Source organism: Balaenoptera borealis, assembly GCF_965194805.1.
Source record: "Balaenoptera borealis genome assembly, chromosome: 5".
Classification (NCBI taxonomy): Eukaryota; Metazoa; Chordata; class Mammalia; order Artiodactyla; family Balaenopteridae; genus Balaenoptera; species Balaenoptera borealis.
The window spans coordinates 145234079-145261557 of record NC_138862.1 but is presented as its reverse complement, the minus strand read 5'-3'; the positions used below and the strand labels follow the sequence as shown (position 1 = coordinate 145261557).

Genomic DNA, 27479 nt, shown 5'->3' with positions numbered 1-27479 from the left:
CGGCCGAATGCTGCCCTGGAGATGAGCGCCTCCTTCTTCAGAGGCAAGGAAAACAAAGGCAGATAAGAAAATGGATGAAGTGAGCCCTGAGGGATGGAGGGGGCTGGTGGAGTTTACACTCTTCAAGGCTGCTTTAAATAGCAGGCTACCAGCGTGACCGCGATCAAGCATCCCTCTGTGTCTCATGGGCTCCCCACGTGGGCTGGGCGCTGGCTCAGAGATGGGAAGTTTCCACCCACCAAGGGCAAAGCGGAGAGAACAAGGACTCAGCACCATTTGGGAGTGTGCCCATGGGTGGAGCCCGTGTGTTAACCGTCCCTCCTTGGGAAACACTGCCTTGCAAGCTCTTCCTTCTTCTACTTATTGATGTAAAATGTCATTTCTTTTATGAAATGATCAAGACGATAGGGTTGTTTCTCTTCTGAAGTACGCTCCCACCTGTTTTTGTTTTTCATTTGTTGCCCCACGAAACCCCCAAACTGGCACACAACACACCACTGCTTCCTACCCACTGCTTCAGTGTGGCTGAAGCAGTGAGGAATTTTCCAAACAGACTAGGATTGAAATCCAGCTGTGTGACCTTGGCCAAGTTCCTTAACCTCTCTGAACCTCAGTTTTCTCATGTTTAAAATGGTGGTCATAAAGCCTAACCCCCTGGAGGGCTGTTGTGAGAATTAAATGAAATATGAGTATAAAATGTCCCCATGCCTGGTACAGAGAAGGCAACCAACAGGAGCAGTTTTTTCCTCCCCCCCTACTCACCCCAGACTTGTAAACACCAGGGACTCCCACGCCACACAAGCTATTCCTAACAAGAAATCAGTGCACTTACTGGGTTCACTGTTGTAGTGTTTGCATTTGGCTTAGGACGGGGTTCAAACTTGTGGATTTGTTTTAGTTTCACAGCTTTGTTGAAGCCCAGAGAAGTTAATGGACACAACAAAGAAGGGAAGAAACGGCCCTAGAATCCAAGTTCAGTTTCTGACCTAAAATACCCCATTACACAGCCGGCTCCTTCGCAGCCATGAGCTCTCACCTGACTCCCTATCAAATCAGGTCCCCCTCCGTTATTCTTTACCAGACCATCCTATTCATTTTCTTCCAACTCTAAATTGTTTGCCTGTCTTCTGCCCTTGTTCCAGAAGGAACCTGTCTGTCACGTCCACTGCTGTATCTCTGGCGCCCAGCACTGCGGCCCTGGAATATAGTTTTTGGAAGAGAATTCTGCACAAAACCAGGGCATAATACAAGAAGGTATGTCATCAAATGTCGGCTCTGGCATCCTCACCCTTTTGCAGGGTGACTCTGCCACTTTTCCCCATAAGAGGTGGTGTTCGCTTCTCTACCCACTGAATCCAGGCTTAACCACGCGGGGCCAATGGGACATTAGCAAATGCGATGCAACCAGAGGTTTGCACACTGGTGCTTGTCCTGTCTTACTGATGGGAACCTGCCCACCAACACGTGAACAAACGCAGGCTAGGTTCACGGGTGAGGAGCAGCAACATGGAGAGAGGGTCCAGTCATCCTGTCAAGGCCCCGGTCATGTGTGTGAGGCCATCCTAGGCCCGCCTGGCCCAAGCCAAGCCAGCCCAGACAAGAAGCTCTGCGCAGAATTGTAACAAATAATAAGTGTCGTTTGTTTTAAGCCAACAAGCATTAGAGCTTTTTGTTAGGCGGGAAAAGCTAACTGATATGGAAGATCATAAAATACATCCCACAAACCTCTCCAAAGTAAGGTGCCAGGTGTTTCTGGAAGTAGCTCACTTATAAGGAAATTGCTAATTTCTGGCTTTGGATGATAAGGAGGTGGGAGCTGAGCAGGAATGAGGGGTGGAGGAACAACTGATAGGGAGAGTGGTCCTGAAGCTGTTGCCATGGAGCCCGGGCCGGCAGGGATGGGGAGCAGCCGTCCTAGGCCCACAGTCCACCAGAGACAGCTGCCGCCACCTCTGACATGAATGCTTTGGGCCATCAGCTTCTGAGTTTTAGAAACTAAAAACAGGACATATCACCATGTACTTCTGCAGAGGTCAGGAAACTAGGCCCAAGGGCCAAACATGGTCCACTGCTTGTTTTTATAAATAAAGTTTTATTGGAACATAGCCATGCCTATTCATTTACATATTGTCTATGGCTACTTTCATGCAGCAATGGCAGAGTTGAGTAGCTGTAACAGAAACCGTACGGCCTTTGAAGCCTAAACTATTTACTGTCTGGCTCTTTACAGAATCAATTTGTAACAACTCCTGTACTAGGTAATCAGGGGAGGTTCCACGCAATGGCTGGGTCTTAACCTGAGTCTTGAAGGAAAGAGGCAGTGTTGATTTGGGTACAAAGGAATAGGGAATTGCTGAAAGAACATTACAAGAAGGAATACTGAGATTATAACCAATGTTACATGACTGTGTGCAAAAATAATTATACTAAGTTCATGACAGTACAAACAATAACTAAGCAGATATACCACTTACTATGTGCCAAGTATATGCTCTATAGTAACTCATTTTATCCTCACAACAATATTGGATGGTAGGCGGTATTATTATCTCCATTTTTCCAATTGAGAAAAGAGAGCGACACAGAGAATGAAAGATGCTTGCCCAAGGTCACAAAACTAGCAAGTAGCCCAGCTAGGATTCAAATCCTGGTATTCTCACTCTAGACTCCATACTCTTTGAAAGCTACAAAAATGGAAATATAAATAGGATAAAGGCCAAAACTGTGCATAAATTCTAGCTATGAGCAATGAGATTGTTTCTTCAAGACACCTGAAAATCAGCTTTATTACTTTATATCATTAAACCTTCTTGGCTAACTACACCACGTGTTCATTTTATGTACCCTTTGTCCCCTATAAAAATTTGCCATTTGTCCTGTTCAGCTGGAAGTCCCCTAACAGGACATCACTATGGTACAGCTGGTGGTTATGATGCCCTGTTGATGCTGTGTCAGCACAGCAGCCACTGGCCGTTCCCAGAGGTAGCCCACAACCCACTCATTAAATTCTGAGGCCGATACTGCCGCCTGGTCCCTAGCGAGACAGAACATTCTCTTCCCCAAACAACAGTCAATACGGTCATTCTGGTCACGACAGGCGGAAGCTACTGTGGATACTCCTTTTTAAAGATGTAAATTGGGTTCTGTTTGGGAATCCTACTTTACAGCAGGGGCTCCCAGCCCAGAGAAGTGATCTTTGATCTCCAGCCAAAGGATGGGCCAGCCCTTATAGGTCAACTGGGGGCCCATGGTGTATCTGCTGGTAGCCCAAAATGGTATCATGCCTGGGGCCCATTATAAACAACAAAACTAAAGATAGGCAGAATTCCCGAAGAGAAGTTGTTTCTTGATTCGTTACCTCATAATCACGGGGAGAGAGTTCTAACAGATAGTCTTCAATAATACTAACTCTTTACAGACTAACAGAGCTTACATTGATATACCTCTTTTAGAGGGCATCTTGGAAATCTGTTTAAGCCTTAAAAGTGTACAGCCATTGACTTAGAAATTCCACTTCTACTAATTTATCCTAAGTAAATTATCAGAGATAAACATAAAGGCTATTTATTAAAGCATTATTTATAGTAGAGAAACACTGAGAACACTTCAATTGTGCAACAAGGGATTCATGAAATATATTAAGATATAACCATAAACCACAACATTAATGGCATAGCCATAAAAACTACGCAGTTGTTTAAACTTTGGTCATGAAAGATTATTAAATTTAAAAAGAAAGTTAAAACCAGTATACAACATAAAATTCTATCCTTGTAAAAAAACACCAAAAATAACAATATGCACATACTAATAGAAAAACAGGTTTAACAGGGGTTTTTCTCCCAGGGTAGAACTATAGTTATTTTAATGTTCTATTTTTTATGTAATAAATTCTGCATTGTGTTGGTAATTTTTAAAATGATAACAAAAGTTATATTTAATTTTTTTTAAAGTTATATATTTTTTCCTTTGGCTGTCACATTATACTTTTGCTTTCTCATGTTTTTCAGTTCTATGAATTTCGTCACGTTTTCCCAGCAAGTCAAAATGCAGACCAGTCTTCCTCAGCAACCAGGGGGAAAGGCAGTCCACATTTTCAGAGACCCACCCATAGTTCAAAAACCCTTTAGTCGGACAACTGGTTGGCAAGCTCATCTGACCTTATTGGGCTTATAGTTCTTTATTAAAAAGGTACACCCCAATAGGACTCTGAACAGCTTTACCAAGTTCATCAAAGTTGCTTGTGCTGCTCTGGGTTTTGTTTTTGTTGGGTTTTTTCCTAAAAAGAGACAGAATCCCAAATTAAAACAAGAGGTCAGGGAATTAGCTGACTAAGAGGTGATTAAAACAGTTTGTACTTTACAGAGTGTGAAACTGCTTAATATGTAGGTAGGGCTTGGGATCTGGCACGAGAAGACACGCTGGATAATTTCTTTTCCCAGGACATAAAAGGAGCAGGTAAACTGAGTTATAACGTCCCTCATTAAGGTTTCTGGTCATGAGATGACAAAGTTTTTTGAAATAAAGGAGTGTCGTTTCATTTAACTTCCAAATGAGCACTAGAAAATGATTTATTTATAGATTGCACAACAAATGGACGGAGTGAACCGGGATTCTGCTGAAACCTTCCCAGATCTCAGGATAAATTTAAGTAGGTTCGGCGAGGGGTTACCAATAATAAAGCAGTAATTAGATGCACAGACGCTTTGCTTTTTATCCAGCTGCCAACTGGTTGCCGTGTTCTCTTCCTTGACCACCATATCTGAGGCTACTGGAAGAAGGGGCATTCCTGTCAAACCAACACACCCCCGGAGGAAGAGATATTCCTAAGGCTGTAATGAACTTCTCCAAACCGGCCTCACCCTGTAAACAAATTCATGTTTATTCAAATGATTCGAAAAGGAAGGAAACCTCGCATAATTTCTTTGAGGGGCTGACACTCAGGCGTTTCTTCAAGCTGTATCTTTCAGCACCCAGGATGTGCCAGGCTGTGTGTGAGGGGCAGCTGGGGTCCCGGGTCCCAGGTCCTGGTCCACTCTGTTCCCAGGCCATCAGACGTGCTGTGAGCGAGACCGAATGCAAAAACGGCCCCAGCTGTCCTCCCCCTGTATTCCCGCCTCTTATCTTGTGACTTCGCAGCTCCTCCTGCTAAGAAGTTGAGTTTATGTCCTTACCTGTTGAGTACGGACTGGCCTTCTGACCTGCTTTGGAAAGTGTCAGAAGCACGAGTGTGTCCCTTCCAAGCCTCCGGAGGACTTGTGTAGCCCGACTCTCTCTTTTGGAACCCTGCCTGCAAATAACTGGGGCCAGCCCGACGGGATGAGAGGCCCCCCACCAACCGGCAGCATCCTCAGAAGCAGAGCCCACCAGCTAACCTGCGGCGGACCCGGTCCGTGTGGAGCACGGCTAGGACCACACGAAACCCCCAGAGGAACCTGGCCGAGAGCACCGGCCCATGAGTTGTAAGCCAAATTAACAGTTGTGGTTTCAACAACAAGGACCTCCTGTACAGCACAGGGAACTCTGCTCAATATGATGTAACCACCTAAATGGGAAAAGAATCTGAGAAAGAATAGATGCGTGTATACGTATAACTGAACCACTTCGCTGTATACCTGAAACGAACACGACGTTGTGAATCAGCTGTACTCCGATATAAACTAAAAAGTTAAAAATAAATAAATAAAAAGGCTGTGGTTTCAAGCCATTCCTTTTGAGGATGGTTTGTCACAGACTAGCTCCTGGCCCATGCACGCAGTACGTACTAACTCTGCTCAGCTAAATACGAAATGCCTTGGAGCAGCTGGGGGTGGGGAAGGAGGCTGTAATGCTCCAACGTGTCGGCAGTGATCAATGCATCATGCAGTTTTGATGCATAAACAGCACACCTGAACTGCCATCGGCGGGAACAGAAAGAAGCCGTCTATCTAGGGAAGGGCTGGCTCAAGACAGCCACGGATCCTTTGAAAGACTGTCTGTGGATGAGTTGGATTTGCCTGTGAAGTCATTCTTTGTTTCTTTTCTCTCTTTAAAAAAAATAAGAAGCTCTTTCGCTTAATTAAGCCTGTTGGACTCGATTACGATTGTCTAGCTTGATTCAAAGCAGCCACATAGGCTCTCTGACACATGTTCAGCCTCCGTGACTCTGTAGGCTGGAATTTTAAATCCAGCTCCCCTGAATTTATGACGCACGCACACACAGTAGCAAGTCCCCACAGGCTGAAAATCAAACTGTAATTCAAAGGCCACAGGGCTGAGGAAACAGCCAGAAGATAAATCCCCATTTCAACCTCGGATTCTCTGCAAGTTGATTCAGGGGATTGTCAGTCATATTTAAAAATGAAATAAAACTACAAAGACACCAGACGGCATGTTCTAAAGAGAAATAGGGGATGCTTTTCAGGACTCCTTCAAAGGCTCTCGCGACCTGAAAAGAACTGTTACGGGTTATTGTAAGGGCCCTAGAACATTTGGCTCCCATCAGACATTTGCAGAAGTTTCTGAATTAACTAGTGAGCTCTGAGGAAGAAATGAAACCATCACACACAACCCAGAGCACCACACCGACTGGAGGTGACGTGACAAGACATCAAAGCAGCCCAGCCCTGGAGCTGGGCACTCACCTTACACCCCTCGCAGGCGCTGACCCCATAGTGGTACCCCGATGACTTGTCTTGGCAGACGAAGCAGGGCTTGTACACTCGAGGGGGAGGAAGTGGAGACGGAGGGCTCGGGACCAGTTCCTCGGAGCTGGTGCTCTGTGTTTCAATCGCTACGGTGGAGACGGGAAGGGGGAGAAAAAAAGAGAAAGTGTGTTTCAGTTCATTGCTTTTTCACCAGTGAGTTCACAGGCCTCTGCCCCCAATTCAGCAATAACATAGCAAGGATAGGCCCACAAAAAGAGCTGCCAGTGTAGGCACTGCAGGGTGATCCTGACTCTAACGTGGTATTGACAGTTTACAAAGCAATCCCGTACGTCTCTCTCATTTGCAGAGCACCGTGGCACCGTGACGGAGATGATTTTATCACCATCTTACCTTCAAGAGAAACAGAAACTCAAGGAGTGCAGTGACTTGTCCAAGACCAACTGGGCAGTGGTAAAGCCAAGACACAAAGTTAGATGTTCACTGCACACCCAGGGCTCTTTCGACTCTTGTTCCCCCTGGCTTCCAGCTCAATTAGAGTCTCTGAAATGACCTGCTTGACCCTGTCTCTCACTTAACCAAAAGGAACTTTCCTTAGGACAAAGGAAGAAAATGCCCAGAGCAGCCATTCAACAAGGACACGGAAAGGGCCGTCAGCACGCGGCCAGAGCTGAGCTTCACTAGCAGCAGTGGCGGCGAGACCTTTGCTACTGAGTCCTCCTTGGACCAGGAGTGTCAGCGCCACGTCAGAGCTTGTTAGAAAACGCGGTATCAGGCCCCAGCTCAGGTCCAAGGAGCCAGATCTACATCTTAACCAAACCCCCAGGTGACTGAACGTACAGTTAATGTTTGAAGAGCACTGCATTACATTAGTGATGGCACAGCCTGACGTTGCTCTTCATTCTAGACTTACAAACACGCGATCCCCCATCTCATTATTTAACCACCCCAAATCCACGAGGAATAGGAATTTACAGAACTTAAGATCCAGGTATTCTCCCATCCCTACTCTCCAGATTTATGCTCCATGTCAAAGCAAGACCTGGCCCTGTTCCTATTACAGGCAAAACTGCTCATAAAGGATGAGGAAGTGGGGAAGGGAGGGGCGAAAAGTGGTCAAATAATGTTCCAGAATCTTCCAATCACTTTACAATACACAGTATATTTCCCAGAGTATAAAATTTCCAGTTGTTCCACTGTTCACCATCTCCCAGATTAGCTACTCTCCCCACTGGATTGTCCGATAGCCTAACTTTCAGCAAGTCAGCTCTGCCCCTTACACATATAGTTAATCCATCCTTGTCTGAGACCTTGCTGCCAAGGCCAGCCCAGCAACCCGGCAGCATCTCTCAGCTCAGCTACTGCAGAAGCTTCTGCACTGGTCTCCCGGTGCCCACGCTTCCGGCCTAGGGTCCCCTCTGCACACGCACAGCCAGATAACTGCTCCAAAGTTAAAATCACTCTGTCTCCCTTGCCTGCCGAGAGCCCTCACACGCTCCAACAGTCACCGATGAGAGCAAAGTCAGCCTTGCTGTGCCCAGCAAGGCTCTTCATGATATGGGCCTTCAGTAACATCACTGAATTCAATGACTCTCCTCATTTACTGACTTCTAAACGCTTGGTTTCTGTTCCATCTCTTGAACAGGCCAAGCTCTCGTACCAACTTACGGCTATCGTGCTGACCATTCTCCCTACCTGGAAGTTCTCAGACCTTAACACGTCTAGTCCCTTTTCTCTCCTAGGTCTTAGAGCTAATGTCACCTCCTCACGGGTGACTTTTCTAAATAAAAGGCCCCTTCCCACTCCTGGTCACTATATCTCATTTTATTTTATTTTATTTTATTTTCTATAATACCCTAACTAGTGTCTAAATTTAGAAAGTCTGTTTGTGTACAATTTTATATTCTACCTGTGCTACCCCCCCCAAGTATGGGTCTTGTAAAACCAAGGAACTTAGATGAATTGTTTACAACTCTGTTCCAGGCCTAGAAGAGGCGCTGGCACATAGTAGGTGGGTAATCAATAAATATTTGTTGAATTAATACATGAGCTTTTCCCCTTTTCCTTACTTGTCTTCATTCCAAGCCCTAAGTGCCCTTCTAAGTTGTTAAATGGTAAAATTAGAAACCAAGTGGCTTTCACATACTCATTGGCTTCCTTTAAAATTAATTAATTATCCCTTTGGAATAGAATCAACTATAATTATAGTACTGTCATAATTCAGAAGAATCTTGGAATGAATTCATTAGAGTTAGGCAGGTCTAGTAGATAAATCTAGCGCTGTCTTTACTGGGTAGCTCAGCACAATTGTGGCAAGGGTTGTACAGGAAGGTGGGCATCGAAGATGTCGCAAGAGCTCATCAGATCAGCTATCAAGCTACAAAAGCAAAAGCATGCCTCCCCCTAAACCAATCAGCTTCACTGAAAGCAAATGAGTCATAATGGCATCGACAAGAAAGCAGTCCAAAATAATACATCACTCTTTGTTAAAAATCTAAGAAAACAATATAAAATAAGCTACAACGATACAACACAGGGAATAGAGCCAGTATTTTATAATAACTATAAATGGAGTATAACCTTTAAAAATTGTAAAGCACTATAATGTCACCTGTAACTTATATGATATGGTACATCAACTATATTGCAATAAAAAAATCTAAGATGCTGCTACTGCTGTTACTATTGTCATTACTGGGTGTCACTGATCCTGAGTCACCATAGATTATAAAATGCACGTTATTCCATGTATCATTAAGAAAGACAAAAAAGTACTGCCAATTAAATTATGACCCGTCAGTGCTTGTGAGACACAGCCTGATTTCAGAGACGTTAAAAAATTAAATGCTTCTGGAGCCCTGAAAAAAAAAAAAAAACCTAAGAAAACACACGCAGAATTACTCACAATCCTTTCATTCAGAGAAAATTACTGTTATCTTGGCATCTACCCTTCAAAACATTTTACTATGCGTATAAATGTTTTTGGTCAGTTTGTTTACCTTAAAAAGTGGAATTATACTGTAGATTCTGTTTGGGACTTTGTTTAACTTACTGTGTCATGAGTTTGTTTCCTTGTCAATAAATATTTTTCCCGCAAAACATTCCATTATGATGAATATCTTTGTAGCTAATCTCAGCACATCTCTGACTATTTCCTTAGGCTAAGTTCTCAGAAGTGGAATTATTAGTTCAAAAGTTATGGCTATTTAAGAATACGTTGCGAGTTCTAGAAAGGCTGTGTCAATTTACGCTCCTAATTTCAACATAAGTGTCCTCCCCTAAACGCCTCCCAGAACTTTCTGGTTGGTTTTATTTGTGTGCCTCTACTTCCCCCCTAGGGACCGAACTGTGTTGTCACCACGAGGAGCAATCCCGCATTGTGTGCAATGTGGGGAGAGTGTATTTTCATGTTCTACTGGCTCGTGTAGAACAGCTAATCTGGCTTGTCTAGGAAGGTTGTAAATAGAATTCTGTTAGGTCTGGATTCGGCTGTCAGAGCTATGCCCTGAATTTCAAACGTGGGTGGTAATTTCCATAAATATGCAGCTTCAAATCCATGTACTGAGGGGGTCCAGCCTCTCCCCCTCCCAAAGAGAGGAAACTGAAATGCAGGCAATCTAATCCCCGAGAAACTCAGGCAAAGCACATGGAAGCGGGGAGACCTCAGAATCGAAAGCCTTTTTCTATAGATGAGAGTCACTTATAACCAAGGAGTGAATCAGAAAACTTTCCCTCAACAGGTGTACACGGATGAAAATGTTCTATTTGGAAGCAATCAATAGCGAGGGCTCTGGACTTTTATTAAGGCTGTGGTTATTTCACTGGTAGTGCTTTCCCATATTTGTACAGTGGATGTTGGTGTGTTCAATCTTTTTTTTTCCCCATAAACTTATTTATTTATTTATTTATTTTGGCTGTGTTGGGTCTTCATTGCTGCGTGCGGGCTTTCTCTAGTTGCAGCGAGCAGGGGCTACTCTTCGTTGTGGTGCGCGGGCTTCTTATTGCGGTGGCTTCTCTTGTTGCGGAGCACGGGCTCTAGGTGCGTGGGCTTCAGTAGTTGTGGCACGAGGGCTCAGTAGTTGTGGCTCGCGGGCTCTAGAGCGCAGGCTCAGTAGCTGTGGCACACGGGCTTCGTTGCTCCACGGCATGTGGGATCTTCCCGGACCAGGGCTCGAACCCGTGTCCCCTGCATTGGCAGGCGGATTCTTAACCACTGCGCCACCAGGGAAGCCCGGTGTGTTCAAACATTTAATTCCCTGACTATAACATACCAAGTGTGTGTTACACGCTATGGACTGTACATGGTATAATCCCTTAGCCTTGACAAGTTTGGCCTAATATAGAGTAAACCAACAATTATAATATAATACACTGGTTCTCAAACTTGGCTGTATGTTAGAACTACCTGGGGAGCTTTTAAACATCCTAATGCTTAGATTGTATCTTAGACCTATTATGGCAGAATGCTTGGGAGTGGGAGCCAGGCATCAGTGTTCTTAAAAAAGTATTCCCAGGTGAATCCAAATTGCAGCAGTTTGGGAAACACGGATATGATATGATATGACAGAGAGAGGGCTATAAATAAGCCTTATTCAGCTCAGAGAAATCAAGGGAGGCTTCCCAGAGGAGGTGACCAGGCTGTGTTTTGAAGGATGAATTGATTCCGTCTATTGTGGTTTGTAACGTGAATCCTACAAATGCCACGTGTGCATCCCAGACAAACATAAATAGAAAAGACTTATATATGACAAGAAATAATCATCTTTGGAAAAATTTTCCCAATGGTGGTAAAGCATTAACTATTTGACTATATACATTCAAATATCCCCTCAAAATAGATCATTGGTGGTCCTTCATTTCCTCTGTGTGGCCCGTGACGCTGAGAACAATGCAAAGCAAGTAAGAAAAATCTCCGTGGTACCGTCAGATTGCCAAAGCTAGCTTTAAGCAAACATGCCAACGCGAGTTCTAGGATTACAACCAGGATATGGCATCAGTATAAAAGCAGATTTGAACTTCAGTGCAACCTCTGGCCTTTTTGGTAATGTAGCAAAAACACACTTTGGCCAAGTTTATTAGTGTGCCTCTTGCCCTTTGGTGCCCCCCGTCACTGCCGCCCCAAAGACAGTGGGAAACAAGGCGGGGGGATAGCCCAGGGCCCCCTTCACGAGTCAGTTCTGGCATTTAAGACAGCTACAGAGTGCCTGCCGTTGATCTGTTCGCTGTCGTCCTGCTTAAATCAATAATCTATTAGTCCCTTTAAATGAGAGTTAGATTCATCAAATGCCCTTGAGAGACGTCAAACATTTTGTGCCTTCTTCCAGGCAAGCACAATCAGTCTATGGAATGATGAATTTTTTGCTCAAAAACCCTGCAGGCCCAGCAGACAACGTGTCCTGTATTAGCTCATTCAGCGATCTCAGGCAGGCCAAAAAAGCAGTTTTTAGACTTCCTGGGGGGAAAAAGAGTTTTGTGTCATTTAAGAAAACAACCGCACTCCAGCCATCCTGTCGTGATTTCAGTTCAGGGAAAAGCAGTCTTTGAGGACTAATTCAGATCTGCTTTTTGCCTCCTGCTTTTATTTATTTCCTTGCTTACTTATTGTCTTATTGAGCTTTGTTTAGTGACTGCATCCCCAACAAGCAGCAGCCTCCAAGGTGGCATCCAAACTGCTAACCAGATGCGCTGCCTCGTTTGTCAGGGAATGGCCAAGACAGGAGCTTCTGTTGCTCGGGCGAGATGGATGTTTGGCTCCATGGGTCCCTGCCCAGAGGAGAGTCAGCACCAGAAGTGCTGAGGGGGCTTCTCTGGGCTGCCCACTGGCCAAAGGAGACAGCGATCCAAAACCTGCACTGACAGAAGCTTCCAGCCCATATTTTAAACCTCTCCAACCCCGCAACTCAAAGGTGGCTGTCATTAGGGCACCCAAAGCTAGAATCACCTTCCTTGCCGAAAAATTCATTACAGGTCTTGTTTGCCTTTAAACTAATGCTCCTCAAAGTGTGGTCCAGACCAGCAACCTGCAGCAGAATTCCGGGGGTAGGGAGGAAGCCATTTGCTTTAAATTAGTGGTTTTCAGACTATCTATGGTAAAGGACCTTTTTTTTTTTTTTCCCTCATAGATCGATAAAATCAATAAAAACAAATCCCTAGGGGAAAAAAAAGACACACAAAATGAATCTCCAGAAAAAAGGAATTAAGAAAAAGATGCTCAAAACACAAGGTACAACTTAAGGAGGGAAAAAAAGGACCTCTTAGACGTAAAATTCCTCTGCCAAATTTCTGTACAAGTTTCTAAGCATTTGCTCTCACGGCTGCCCTATCTCCTCGAGTACTGGCGGTGGGCCGCAGAGCAACTGGCCCGGGCCGCAGCTGGCACTTTGAGAAGCACTGCTCTGAAGGACTCTATAAACTCGGAGGCTGTTTGCAGACAAAACAAAAACAAACCAAACGAACTCTCCACCGACCGAGACGCCGCACAAAAGTAGAATACGGGCACTCCCAAGTGACACAGCCTTCTTAAACACTGCCACAACTCTGGGGGTTTAATTCACTCCCAAAATAAAAGCAAAATAATAACAATAACAATAATAATAATGCTGTTGCCTGTTAAGACGACTTGGCACTTGCAAATTAACTCACCTGAGAAAACACAGTATAAATGTCCTTGTTGTTACAACACACCTGAGTGTCATTTAAACACACGGAAAACCTCTAACAATAGCGCCCTTCACAATTCCTAACATGCTTGGCATTTTTCTAAAGGTTAGATTAAGTAGCAGATAACATTTTTAAGAGAAGGCCCAGTATACTATGTTTTTCTTTGTGAGAACTAATTTATGGCGGGCTAAGCCATGCTGACAGACTTCAGGATTTTCGAGGCGGGCAGGCAGGCATCCGGCATAATGAAAGCCCTGCCTTTTCACCAGAACTTTCGATGATTAAGACAGTATTTTAATGCACTCTCTGGGTAGCTGAGCCTTAAAAGAAAAAGGAGTTGTAAAGCAAAAGGCATTTCCTGCACGGCCCCGGGGGAATTTTGAGCCCTGAGCTCCGGGACCCGGTGGGAGGGAGTAATTTCAGCTAATTAACGGAGACTAGCAAAGTGTTGCATTTGGTCACAACATTTAGTTGGGTTTCATTTTTGTTGGCACGGAGGAGAGCCGGTCTGGATTTTTTTCCCCCCTTTTTCTGTGGATTCACTGCAGGATCGCAAGGCCCACAGCTCTCATACATTAGGGAGAAAGTCAAAGGAAACGCCAAAGTTCAACCAAAGTACAAGTAATTAGAACCAGATTCTCCGCTGCGGGCGTGTGCGCATGCGCGCGCGCGCACGTGGACCTTTATTGAAATATCATTTACATGCCTCCAACCGTGAGCGTGGGACGGGGGACCTCCGTACTGCCGCTCATTTAATTTTCCAGTCGCCTCCAGTGAATGTGTGTGTGTTTGGGGCGGGGGGGGGGGGGAAATCTTGCTTTTAATCATCTTTCAGGAGAAGCGGTTTGTTTCCACACACAGGGGATTTTGCAAATCTGTGAATCGCATTTTGAAATTAGGTAATTGCCAAACAAGAAAAACTCTGCTTTGAAATGGTCTTGACTCACTCTTCTGCTGGCTTTGTTATTACTGAGAAGCTCCAAGATTAGTCCCGGGTCTGGGGGAGGGGAGGGGAGGAAAACGGCGTGGCGGGCTCTGGCAGTCTTGACTCAGTAACCTGCCCGTGACCCTGAAGGAGTGTGTGTTTGCCCGGGTCACCCGGGATCCTGGCCGAGGGCTGGGGCCGGGTTATGAGAATCCCTGCTATTCTGACCACACATGCAACAGGTGCTGAGGACAGGCAGGGGACAAAAGAAGGGCCGGGAAGACTTTGCTTTTTAAGTCCTTCAAGAAAGCCTTGCTTTCCAAAGTGCGGTCCCGGGCTCGCACCATCAGCACCACCTGGGAACCGGGTCAAACGCAGGCCCCCACTCCCCTCCACCACCCTCCACAACCCCAGAAACGCCTGCCGAATCCCAACAGGCATCTTAACAAAATCCCCAGATAATTCCCAGGCACGCTAGCAACATTCGAAACACCTTGACATAAAAACGTCTTGTTGCTCTCCTAACCTCCCCGGAACCCCAATCTGCTGCGTCAATCTGGCACCGTTGACTCTGTCGGCTCCCCCTTTGCTCAGGTCCTCATTAAATGCACTCCTTGTTGAGCACTTAATACCTTAAGAGCTCCAGGCTGCGTGGTGTTTACGCTCCCCAGAAGCCTGCGTCCGCTCCCACGGAATTTCGGCAGTGGATTTTAGTTGGCAGAAGGGGTCAGAGTTGCACCGGAAGAGCTGAACTAACAGCACGTACCATTCACTGAGCACTTACTAAGTGCCCAGGACTGCGCCAAAGGCTTAGTACTGACACCGTGAGCTCACTGACTCTTCCCCAGAACCGAAGAGGACAGCAGGGCCGGGGAACCCCGCACCTTAGAACCGGTAAATTTAAACAACACACTACTCGCAGCCTTTACGAAAGAGATTTATTTATTTATTTATTTATTTATTTATTTATTTATTTATCAACTGGGGTGGCGTTGTTTTACAATGTTGTGTCAGTTTCCACTGTACCAGCGAAGTGGAGTTCCCTGTGCTATACAGCGGGCTCTTATTAGTGGTCTATTTTATTACAAAAGAGATTTAAATGGCTGAATAGATATTACTCTTACTTCACTCAAACCCACAGCTTTTTAACTTCGCATCTTCCACCTCCTTAGGAAGTAAATCACTGGTGTGGTCCGGTCGGGCCTATTTACTCATATTTGAGAACTGCAGGATTGTGTACCTCCCTTTCTTTTAATTCACGGTTATAATTTTCCAAACACTGATTTGATTCAAGACATGGTTAAATTTGACAAGATAGTTTGGGCCTTAAAAAGAGAGACAGGGGCTTCCCTGGTGGCGCAGTGGTTGAGAATCTGCCTGCTAATGCGGGGGACACGGGTTCGAGCCCTGGTCTGGGAAGATCCCACATGCCACGGAGCAGCTGGGCCCGTGCGCCACAACTACTGAGCCTGCGCGTCTGGAGCCTGTGCCCCGCAACGGGAGGGGCCGCGATAGTGAAAGGCCCGCGCACCGCGATGAAGAGCGGTCCCCGCACCGCGATGAAGAGTGGCCCCCACTTGCCGCAACTAGAGAAAGCCCTCGCACGAACCGAAGACCCAACACAGCCAAAAATAAATAATAAATTAATAAATAAAGTAGCTATAAAATTTAAAAAAAAAAAAAAAAAAAGAGAGAGACAGGGAGGCTGAGGACCCACTAATCACTCTGTATTGCAGCTACACCTGTCTGGGCTCTCGGCCAGCAGCAGAAATCCTTCCTGAGACCGACTTTTACCATAGGAAGTGCTGTCATATTTTCCTAAGGGACTATGACACGTCCAACACCTACATTTCATTTTTATAATATGCTTTCTTGCTCCAAGGAACATGGTCGAAAATTATGTCATAGATTGTTTTAGGTGACGTTTGTAACAGACGATGCTTTAGATCACGATTTTCTAGGACATACTAAGATAGCTTATGACAGGTTCAAATAAATTCTCCCTTAAAATCACTTAACGGGCCGACACATCTAACTACTTATTAATGATGTGAACTGAGAGGCATCCGAAATGGAAGGCGTTAACTGAACAAATGCTGTAACCCGCCTCAGGAGTCGCGTGTAGATGAAGCTAATTACATCGCAATACCGAGGTCCCTGAAGAGCTTATCTCCACACCAAATGATTCAGTCCCATATTCCACTTCCAATCAGGATTTCCATAATTCTTAAAAAGCAATTATTGCTCTAACAAATGGCATTCTATTATCTGTTCAAATTTCCTGCACCCATAGTGGATTAAAACAGGAGCACTAAAATGTTTATCATCTGAGATACACAATTCTTTGCTTACATACTGTAAATATATTTGAAAATCACATTGGTACCAGCCCTTACAGAAAACAGGGGGGATACTGGGGTGGGATATTTTTAAAAGATGATGATGAAATTACTCTTTGTCACATGGGAATTTTTGCTATTCTTCTGAGATCTGAGAAGGTTCACGGGTAGAGACACCAGAATGTAACCTCTTTCGCAACAAAGTAATGTTCTACTTACTCGGTTATACTTTGCTGCAAAGAAGTGTTTTTTGTTTTATTTGGTTGATATTTTACAGGTAGACACTCACACTAGTGGCCTCAAAAAGCTCTGAAACCAATTTAATCCTCATCGTGTGAGTTTCCTTTGTTCCTAAAAAGAACTAAAATGCCCTGAACCTGCAGAAAACTGTGTGAGGAAGTGATGGGACGGCATGGGCTTTGCTCCAGATGGACCTGGATTTGAATCCCTCTTCTGACACTTACTAAGTTAGTGACCATAGAGTTTTTGTTCCTTCTCTGAGTCCTAGTGTCTCCTAGGACAATGCAGACGCTCCTAGAATTCCTGTTGGTGAACGAGAGACATTGTTTGCAACTTGCCTGGCACACGATGTTTCATAAGTGATGGTCAACCCAGGCCCCCCCATCCTCCCACATTTCCCTTCCACCTTCCTTAATCTTGGACAGTGGCTCTTAACCAACACTGATTTTGCCCCCCAAGAGACATCTGGCAATGTCTGGAGAGATTCTGGCTGTCATAACTGGGGGCGACTACTGGCATTTAGTGGGTAGAGGCCAACGATGCTACTAAACATCCCACAGTGTACCCCAATGTTCATTGCAGCACTATTCGCAGTAGACAGGACATGGAAGCAACCTAAATGTCCATCAACAGATGAATGGATAAAGAAGATGTGGTACATATATACAATGCAATACTACTCAGCCATAAAAAAGAATGAAATTCTGCCATTTGCAGCAATATGGATGGACCTAGAGATTGTCATACTGAGTGAAGTAAGTTAGACAGAGAAAGAGAAATTTTGTATGATATGCATGTGAAATCTAAAAAAATGGTACAAATGAACCTATTTACAAAACAGAGAGACAGAGTCACAGATGTAGAAAACAAACTTACGGTTACCGAGGGGGAAAGGCCTGGAGGGATAAACTGGGAGACTGGGATTGACATATACACACCACTGTATATAAAACAGATAATTAATAAGGACCTACTGAATAGCACAGGGAACTCTACTCAATACTCTATAATGACCTATATGGGAAAAGAATCTAAAAAAGAATGGATATATGGGGACTCCCCTGGCGGTCCAGTGGTTAAGACTTCGCCTTCCCATGCAGGGGGTGTGGGTTCGATCCCTGGTCGGGGAGCTAAGATCCCACATGCCTCGCCTCGGGCCAAAAAACCAAAACATAAAACAGAAGCAATATTGTAACAAATTCAATAAAGACTTTAAAAATGGAAAAAAAAAAAGAATGGTTATATGTATAACTGATCATTTATGCTGTACACCTGAAACTACCACACATTGTAAATCAACTATACGCCAATAAAAATTAAAAAATAAAACAAAATAATATAAAATAAACAAGGTTGTCCTGTATAGCACAGGGAACTATATTCAATATCCTGTAATAAACCATAATGGAAAAGAATATGGTAAAGAACAGATATATATGTATGTAAAACTGATTCATTTTGCTGTACACCTGAAACTAACAACACTGTAAATCAACTATACACCAATAAAAATTAATCAAAAACAAATAGAAAACATCCCACAGTGCACAGGACAGCTCCCTCCCCCTCCCCAGACAACAACGATGAACAAGTGTCTGGCCCAAATTAGAAATAGTGCTGAGGTTGAAAAACCCTGCTCTAGGGTAAGGAGACTACTTGTGGGAAGACTTTAGGACAAAAAAAAACAACTTCTTGGAGCACGGGAGACAGAGGCGGGAGCTCAGTGCCTGATGCTGCCTCTTACTACGGTCACTTCACCTTCCTGAGCCTCAGTTTCCTAACCTGAGAAATGCAGATGACAAGTGTGTGTACCACACTGCAGGGTTTACACATTGTAAATGACACAACTCTTTATTCGAGGATTGTTTGAGTATTTGGGAACAGGTGGCGAGCCATATCTTGATGTGACTAATGCCTTAGAAGATGATGGGAAATTCTTTAAAGTCAAAGAAAAACAATACAACAGGGACTTCCCTGGTGGTGCAGTGGTTAAGAATCTGCCTGCCAGTGCAGGGGACACAGGTTCGAGCCCTGGTCCGGGAAGATCCCACATGCTGCGGAGCAACTAAGCCCATGCGCCACAACTACTGAGCCTGCGCTCTAGAGCCCATGAGCCACAACTACTGAGCCCGCGTGCCCAGAGCCCGTGCTCTGCAACAAAAGAAGCTACCGCAATGAGAAGCCCTCGCACCGCAATGAAGAGTAAGCCCCGCTCGCCGCAACTAGAGAAAGCCCGCGTGCAGCAACGAAGACCCAACGCAGCCAAAAATAAATAAATTAATTAATTGAAAAAAAAAGAAGAATACAACAACAGTATTAACAGTGACAATCACGGGGCATCTACCGTGGGCTAGCTGCCACCCCCATTCTGTTCTAAGCATTTGACACATATTAATTCATTTGACCCCCATAACAGCCCTATGAGAGAGAGCTCGTCTTAGTACCTCTAAGAAATACTTCCAGGCAAGAAACTGGAGGCAGAGGCTGGTGAGGGAACTGGCTCGAGGCCATCCAGAGGGGAGCAGATAAGCAGGAATTGGCACACAAGTGGTCTTGGGCTCAAGAGAATGGGTGTGACCCCGGGGACGACATCCTGTCTTGTGATCCTGCACAACTTCTTGGCAGTAGGCTGGCTGAGTCCCTGGCAGCAAGTCTGAGAAGATACAGACCACGTCAAGCAGACCCATGCAGTCATCCTGGCATAAGGAGCAAAAGTAAAACTGGAACACTAAAAAGGAAAGAAGCTAAAGGGACAGAAAGAATGCCCTTTCTTCTTTCCAGTCAAAGCAATAAAGCAGGAAAGTCCCCAGAGGCAAACACAGAAATGAGGAGGCACACATCCCGCGCCCACGAACCCCTCCCGCACCTTCCCTGCCGAGAAACCAGCCCCCAGCGGGCCGGGTGGCAGCAGCTCAGACCAGGTTCCAAGGGCCTCTGGCGGCGCTCCAAGGGCGTGTAACTCCACGCTGTCAGGCGCGGGTAACTCAGGCCACATGTGGCCCGCCCCACCGCCAGCTTCGGGGCTCTGCTGGGTGGCGAGAGGAGGGCTCGGGCCCCCCTCCCCGGGCCGCTTCTCCAGCTTTCACCAGTGGGCCACTTACACTCCCTCAACCAGAATGTATCTGGCACAAGAACGCAACCCGAAGCTGTGCGCTGGCTCTTCTGTCCCCGTCTGCAGGGTTGGGACGCCTCAGGAAGACCTGGATCACTCCCTCCCAAGAGGACCAGGGTATGGGGGGCAACCAGAAGCATCCCCACAGAACCTTCTAGTGGACTAACATGACGACTGTGTTAGTCTGGAGATGAGCTTCACACACCAGCTCCAAAGGACCCACTGGGGATATTTTGGTTTAAAGGATTCTTAATTTTCTACATGGAATTGTTCAGGTTATAGACAGAAACGCTCTAACACGGCTGATTTTTTTTCTTCCTTCATAACAGTGATTTCTCACTATTTCTTGATGTGAGAAGAATGACGGTGTCAAAGTGCTTTCATTTTAGTTCTTAAAAAAGAAATTGCTAAACAAACTCATGGTTACCAAAGGCTGAAACGCTGGTGGGAGGGATAAATCAGGAGATTGGGATGAACACACCCACATGACTATACATAAAATAGATAACCAACAAGGGCCTACTGTATAGCACAGGGAACTATATTCAATACTCTGTAATAACCTAAATGGGAAAAGAATCTAAAAAAGAGTGGATAGATGTACATGAGTAACTGATTCACTTTGCTGTACACCTGAAACAAACACAACATTGTAAATCAACTATACTCCAATAAAATAACAAACAAACAAACAGACAAAACAAAATAACACACCCTCACAGAAACACTCAGGATAATGTTTGACCAAATATCCGGGCACCCCGCGGCCCAGGCAAGTTGATACATAAAATTCACCATTACAAGTTTCTATTTTGGGGGATGAAAGTGTTCTGAAATTAGATAGTGGTAGTGGTCGCACAACTCTGTGAATATACTAAAATCCACTGAATTGTACACTTTATAAGGGTGAACTGAATGATATATAAATTAAATCTCAATAAAGCTGTTTAAAGATAAAAAATTTAAGAAAAGAAATTGCTAAGGAAAACTTGAAAAAATAATTCAAAGACATTTCTACCACCTGTGAGCAGGCCCCAAGGCTCAGGTCTTTTTGGATATTCCTTCCTTCAGGGAACGTCCCATCTTTAAAGACAAGCTGAAGCATGTGGTTGGAAGTGTGAACTCTGGGGCCTGCCTGCCTGGGTTCAAATCCTAACTCTCCTACCCACTAGCTGTGTGGCTCTGGGCGAGTTACTTAGTGTCTCTGAGTCTCCATTTCGCCTTGTACAAAAAGACAGCCTATCCGGCACTGGATCGTCGTGAGCATTAAATGATGAATCACTGTGAAGCACTGGGCCCAATGCCTGTCGCACAGGCGGCACAAGCAGAGTTGCCACCATCACAGGATCAGGGGCCGTGCCTGTGCTGACGAATCTCGACACGATTCACCTGCCATCTTCCTCCTAAGCAGCAGTCTCAAGTCTTGATTTGCTGACCTTTGCTTCCGTTTTCCCTCTCAAAACACTAGTCCCTCCTGATACGATTCCCCCACCAGCGAATGTGAGCAGAGCCCTTTGTGTCAGCTCTGCTCCCGCACACTCCCCCTCAGCTGTCGCGTCCCTCCCCGCCTCTGCGCATCAGCCAAAGGACCACCACAGCCCTCTCCTCGTGGCTCATCCCCAATCCATGTGCACAGACCCCTCAGAAACAGCTTCTTGAAACTCCTCCTTCCCACGGCGATCTCCCCTTTGGGAGCCTTCCACAGCTGCTGGAACCCAAAGTCGCAAACCTCTGCATGGACCAATGGGGAGCCGGGTGGACGGGGCCAGGATTATCAGCCAGCAACATCCAACTGCTGACATGTATTTATTGAGCACCTGGCAAGGCCAGACACCGTGCTAAATGCTGGGTTAAAAAGAAGTTAGAAGACACCATTCTTCGCCCACACAAACTGACAGCTAAAAATACCAGACAGTAAAGATGGTCCCAGCTGGAGGCTGGGATCCGATGGTGCCCGAGGCTGCCGTGACCGGGCATGTCACGAGCACACAAAGGCTTCGGCTGACTTGCCTTTAAATACTCAGTGCGTAAAAAGTACACAGCAGGTGCTTAATAAATGTTGCTTGAAAAATGAGTGAAATAATGAAATCTGCATAGAAATCCTTGCATAGTTATCCTACGCATTATCAAACACATGATGACCGTTTCAGCCAGTTCAGCAGATCTGCCAACAGCACACATTACCTGGTGGTGGAGGATTCCAGGTGTGTTCTGGTCCCATTCCCTCACTTGCTCCCTCAGGGCAAAAGTGTGAAGAAGAGCAAGGATTATTATCATTATCCAATTTTTACTCTCCATTATTTATAGGAGGAAACTGAAGCTCAGAGAAGTTAAAGGATTTGGCCAAGGTCACAGAGTTGGGAAACAGCTTGATCCAGAACTGGCCTCCTGAATCCACCTACATTATTATAACCGAGAAACAAAGCACTCATTTCTATTTGAAGCCGTCCTACTGATTTTTTAACGTTTTAAGACAAGATCAGTAAACTCTTTCTGTAAAGGACTAGACAGTAAATATTTTAGGCTTTGTGAGCCATATGGCCTCTGTCACAGCCACTCAACTCTGCTGCGGTACGGGGAGCAGCTACAGACAAGACATAAACGAGTGGGCGTGGCATGTTCCAATAAAACTTTATTTACAAAAACAGGCTGCAGACCAGATACGGCTCAGTTTCCTGACCCCTGCTTTAAGATAAAGGAAATTAAAACTATTCCTTCTTAGAGTAACTGCACATGTACTATAAAATCCATGCTCTTCTTTGCTTCTAGGGTAAAGACAGAATATGATAGCCATATGTTACAGAGATGAGGGAAATAGTTTAAGAATGCTAAGCACTACAGTGTATACAGTATTTATATACACTATAAATGTGTAAGGTCTGCACATTTCCCTCAAAACTAACCTCATGTACACATTTTTATTAGTTAGGGAGGTCAATATGTCTATCGTAAATACATTTTTAAATTCCTTCCTACATATTCCGTCTATTGGGATTATTTATCATGCCCTGTTCCCTGGCCTAGAGCCAGGGAGAATATGGGAGTTTTAAAACCTTTAATCCATTACATGGATTTTTTTTAGAGCTCCATAAGACAAAATAAAAAGCACTCTCATGGTCATATATGCAATAAACCTGATATGCCACTTAATATTTCATGTCCCGTTTTATTTTTCACTTGTGATGGTTTCCAGCTCTCAACGTGCAAAATGACATCATTTCAGCCATCTTTTTGCTCCAGTTTTTTGTTGTTGTTGTTTAGAGAACTCCTGACAATTCATAGACAAGAAATCTCCCTGTGGACTTTGAGGGGTGATGATTATTGCTCCCTGACATTCTGAGTAAGTATTGAAATGCGTTCGCTGACACATGCCACCCAGTTTATGGCACTGTGAATGGATTAGGCCATGTTACCTTGTATCGAGAAAGAGGTGCGCATGTATTTCTAGTTAGCATGTAGCTGGTTTCCGAAGATGGCTTGCCCAGTGACCCACACCTCCAGGGAGCTGCACCATTGTGTGGGCCCTTGCCCTTCAACCTGGGCTGCTACTGGGATTGCTTTTTGATCAAAAGGACGTGGCAAAAATAACACCGTCACACACGGGACTAGATCCTAAGAGGCCTTGCAGCTTCCATCTGGGTCTCTTGGAATGCTCATTCTGGGGGGAAGCCATGTGAAGAGCTCAGGGACCACCATCCTGTAAGGAAGCCCATGTCACAAGAGGAGGCCGTGGAGAGAGAGAGGTCCACGCAGCCTCCAGCTGCTCCAGAAACCTCAGCCGAGGAACTGGACATGGAACGCAGGAGCCACGGTGAACGAGCCATCGGCCTCGTCTGGCCCTACGGGGAGTTCAGCCCCGGAACCATCTGACTGCACCCACGTGAAAGATCCCAGGTGAGACAGAAACTTGAAAGTGAATAATAAATTGTGTTTTAAGCCACTAAGTTTTGGGTTGCTCTGTTCCATAGCAGTACATAACTGAAATTAATTCTACAGTTATCATTAATTGAAGATGATTTATCTGGAGCCATGAAGAACCTGTGGAAAGAGCCCACCCTGACTCTTTTAGAACCTGGGAGACAGTAATTTGACATCACATTCACGGTCCAAGGTCTGCATGCTTTCCTGCCAGTTACAAGAGCAATGGAGTAATTCCATCTAAAAATAAGTAACTAGGGAATTCCCTGGCAGTCCAGTGGTTAGGACTTGGCCCTCTACTACTGGGGCCCTGGGTTCCCTGGTCGGGGAACTAAGATCCCGCAGGCCATGCGGCGTGGCCAAAAAAAAAAAAAAAAAAAAAAAAAAAAAAAAAAAAATTAACTAAGAAATTCTGGATAAAAAGGAGCATGATAGTTGCTCAGCTATGAATTCAAAGACTGTGATGATTAAGATATTATAACAGAATAAGGCTCTTAAAAAATTAAAAAGTGTCCTATAACGCAATGGGTCTTTTTTTCTTCAAATTGCTTATAAAACTCATTCATATCCACCTGAGCCCACCTGCCTGTCACCTGCACACGCCCTCTTTTATTTTGAGACGCAGATGTCTGCTTATTGGGTCGTTGTGTTTTTGTTTGTTCCTCCAGAGGACGGACTGAATTCTCCTCCCCAAACCGGACACTGCAATTCAAAATAATAGCAACAACCCTGCAAGTAATGGGCCAGAATACTCACTTGATACCCACTAAAGGAGGGTTTAGATCACTAGCTCTCGGTTACCTTTCGAGAAACATCTGTTTCACATGAGCCCGTTTAAAGTGCATACATCTGTAAATAATAAGCCTGTGTGTGCACATAATTTAATGAATTAGGACATAAAAAGGAATTGAACAGTAGGGGCACAGCAATTAGAGTAAATGCCCATTTTGTTAAAAATGTATTGTTTCCAGCTTTCACTTGGAAACCTTTTTATTATACTGCGGGTTCTGGGGCTTCCAACCTTCCTCATTCCCCCTCCCTGCAAAGAACATGGGAGTTTACTTTGCAGAGTTAGCAGAAGGAAGGAAACCCACGTCACACAAAGCTGAGAAGGGGACTTCAACCCGCTTTCTCCTACTCCACGGATCTGGGCGCCTGAACTGCTCTGTGTCTGGGGATTCTCATCTGTAAAATGGAGCAATAACAGTGCCTTTCTCTTCAGGCTGCTGTGACAATGAGGTGACCGAATTCATTTTATGCACTTAATAAATATTAATTATGATGATGGCGGTTGTTTCATTTTAATAAAAATCAGTCACAACTTGAAACTATTCAGGAGGGAAAAAAACCTTGGTTCAAAACTTTCTTTTGGGGCTTCCCTAGTGGCGCAGTGGTTGAGAATCTGCCTGCCAATGCAGGGGACACGGGTTCGAGCCCTGGTCTGGGAAGACCCCACCTGCCGCGGAGCAGCTGGGCCCGTGAGCCACAACTACTGAGCCTGCGCGTCTGGAGCCTGTGCTCCGCAACAAGAGAGACCGCGATAATGAGAGGCCCGCGCACCGCGATGAAGAGTGGACCCCGCTCGCCGCAACTAGAGAAAGCCCTCGCACAGAGGCGAAGACCCAACACAGCCAAAAAAACAAAAAAAAAAACCCAACAACTTTCTTTTGACTGAATAGACTTGCGGTTGCCAAGGAGGGGTGGGGGAGGGAAGGATTGGGAGTTTGGGATTAGCAGATGCAAACTATTACATAGAGAATGGATAAACAACAAGGTCCTACTGTACAGCACAGGGAACTATATATTCAGTACCCAGTGATACACCATAATGGAAAAGAATATGAAAAAGAATATATATATGTATAACTGAGTCACTCTGCTGTACACCAGAAACTAACACAACATTGTAAGTCAACTATACTTCAATAAAATGAATGTTTTTAAAAAGTTTCTCTTGATTGTTAATTTGGTCCTATTTCTCTTTAATTTCTTCACCCCATTTCTAGGGATGGACAAAAAAAAGAAGGAAGGGAGGAGTGGCAATGTGAACGGGAAGTACCATCAGAGATTCTATTCCAAGGATATCAAAGCGAGTGCCAGAAGCCCAAGGAAATACCACGTTCTCATATTTTCAGGCCAATTTTTCAGCTGACACGTTTGTAAGGGCTTGCCATCACGGCCAACGTGGGCCTCCCAAGTTCTAACCACTCCCTCCAGTTTACTTCAGGTGTTTTGAGTGACCCCCCAAATATACAAATAAGCAAAAGCAGAGACCAGTTGAGATGTTCTGAATTTCAAGTTCGTGTTCACTGAACTATACTCAGATATCTCCTGAGCACCTACTGTGTGCCCGGCACGGGGTTACTAAGCAGAGCACACATATACGAGCAAAAGGTGCTCGGGGGAGAGAAAGCGTGGCATTTTCTAGAACACACACTGAGGCTTCCACAGAGTGTGGTCCGTTCCTCTCTGCCTCCTTGCAGTTTAAAATGTGTAAGTAGAGTTGAAAGTAGCTGGGAAAGGTTGGAAGATACTCTATATCCATTTGAAAACCACGCAGGTGTGGAGCACAGGACTAGAATTTGTATTCTCCCACAATAGGACTGCTGCAAGAAACAGACCTCACGTCCAGCCCACTGGGATTCTGGGAAAATCCTGGTTGAGCTCTGCAAAATAAGTGTTAGCAAAATAAGTGCTAAGTATTTGGCAAGCCCCAGGAAAAAGGGTTCCACCCAGAAGGAAAACAAGTTAAACAATGACTGAAATCACTACCCTCCAGTATTCTGTTTACATTCTCCTGCAGTCTATTTACCGTCTACATAAAGAGATAATTAGAGCTCCTGAACAGCAGTAGGAGAGAATAATAGAGGCTAAAGGAAAAGGGAAATAAAAGAGAATGCACAAATATTGAAAAAATATTAATAGCTGAGTATATAGAGCTGTGTTGTTCAATGCAGTAGTCACGAGCCACATGTGACTATTGAAAGTTAAATGAACTAGAATTAAATAGAAAAAAAAATTCAGTTCCTCAGACATACTGGCCACATTTCAGGTGCTCAATAGCTCCACATGACCAGCCATCACCGTACTGGACAACACAGAATTACAGATGGTTCCCGTCCTTGCAGAAAGTTCTACTGCAGAGTGCCGGTATCTGGGACCTTAAGGGGTGGTGTGCTTGAACACCTATATCCATTGACTCAACCATGATTAACTGAGTGCTGACCAATTATTTTCTAGCTGTACTAATACCATACAACCATATTGGGAAGAGAGAGGTAAAGGACACCGTATCTGACCTCAGAAGACTTCCCAGGTTAGTAAGGGAACCCAATCAATAAAACAAAATGAAACAACACACGCTAAAAAGGAGAAATGAGAAGAAACACAGAAAACAAACCTGGTAACTTTAATGGTCAATATGGTAGTAAGTATCCAAGGGTTCCCTGTAAAGTTCTTTCAACTTTCCTGCATTTAAAAATTTTTTCATAGCAAAGTATTGGGGGAAAATTATTTACTGAGTATTAGGTCTCAGGTACTTTAAAGAAACTCTCTTATTTAAGTCTATGGTAAGCTTGCAAGGTAAGTGTTATGGACCAATGGTACAGATGAAAACCACTGAGGCAACAGCAAAGGCAGCG

General features: G+C 44.8%; 1 protein-coding gene across 5 annotated transcripts in view; it reads right to left on the bottom strand.

The window, feature by feature from the left end:
* Nucleotides 1-27479, bottom strand: part of RARB (retinoic acid receptor beta) — a 675515-nt gene that overhangs the window by 141544 nt on the left and 506492 nt on the right. For all 5 annotated transcript variants that reach the window (XM_082392788.1, XM_082392790.1, XM_082392792.1 and 2 more), the window contains one exon: nt 6624-6772. In XM_082392788.1, the coding sequence (XP_082248914.1) occupies nt 6624-6772 (149 nt within the window). The remainder of the gene's footprint in view (nt 1-6623; nt 6773-27479) is intronic.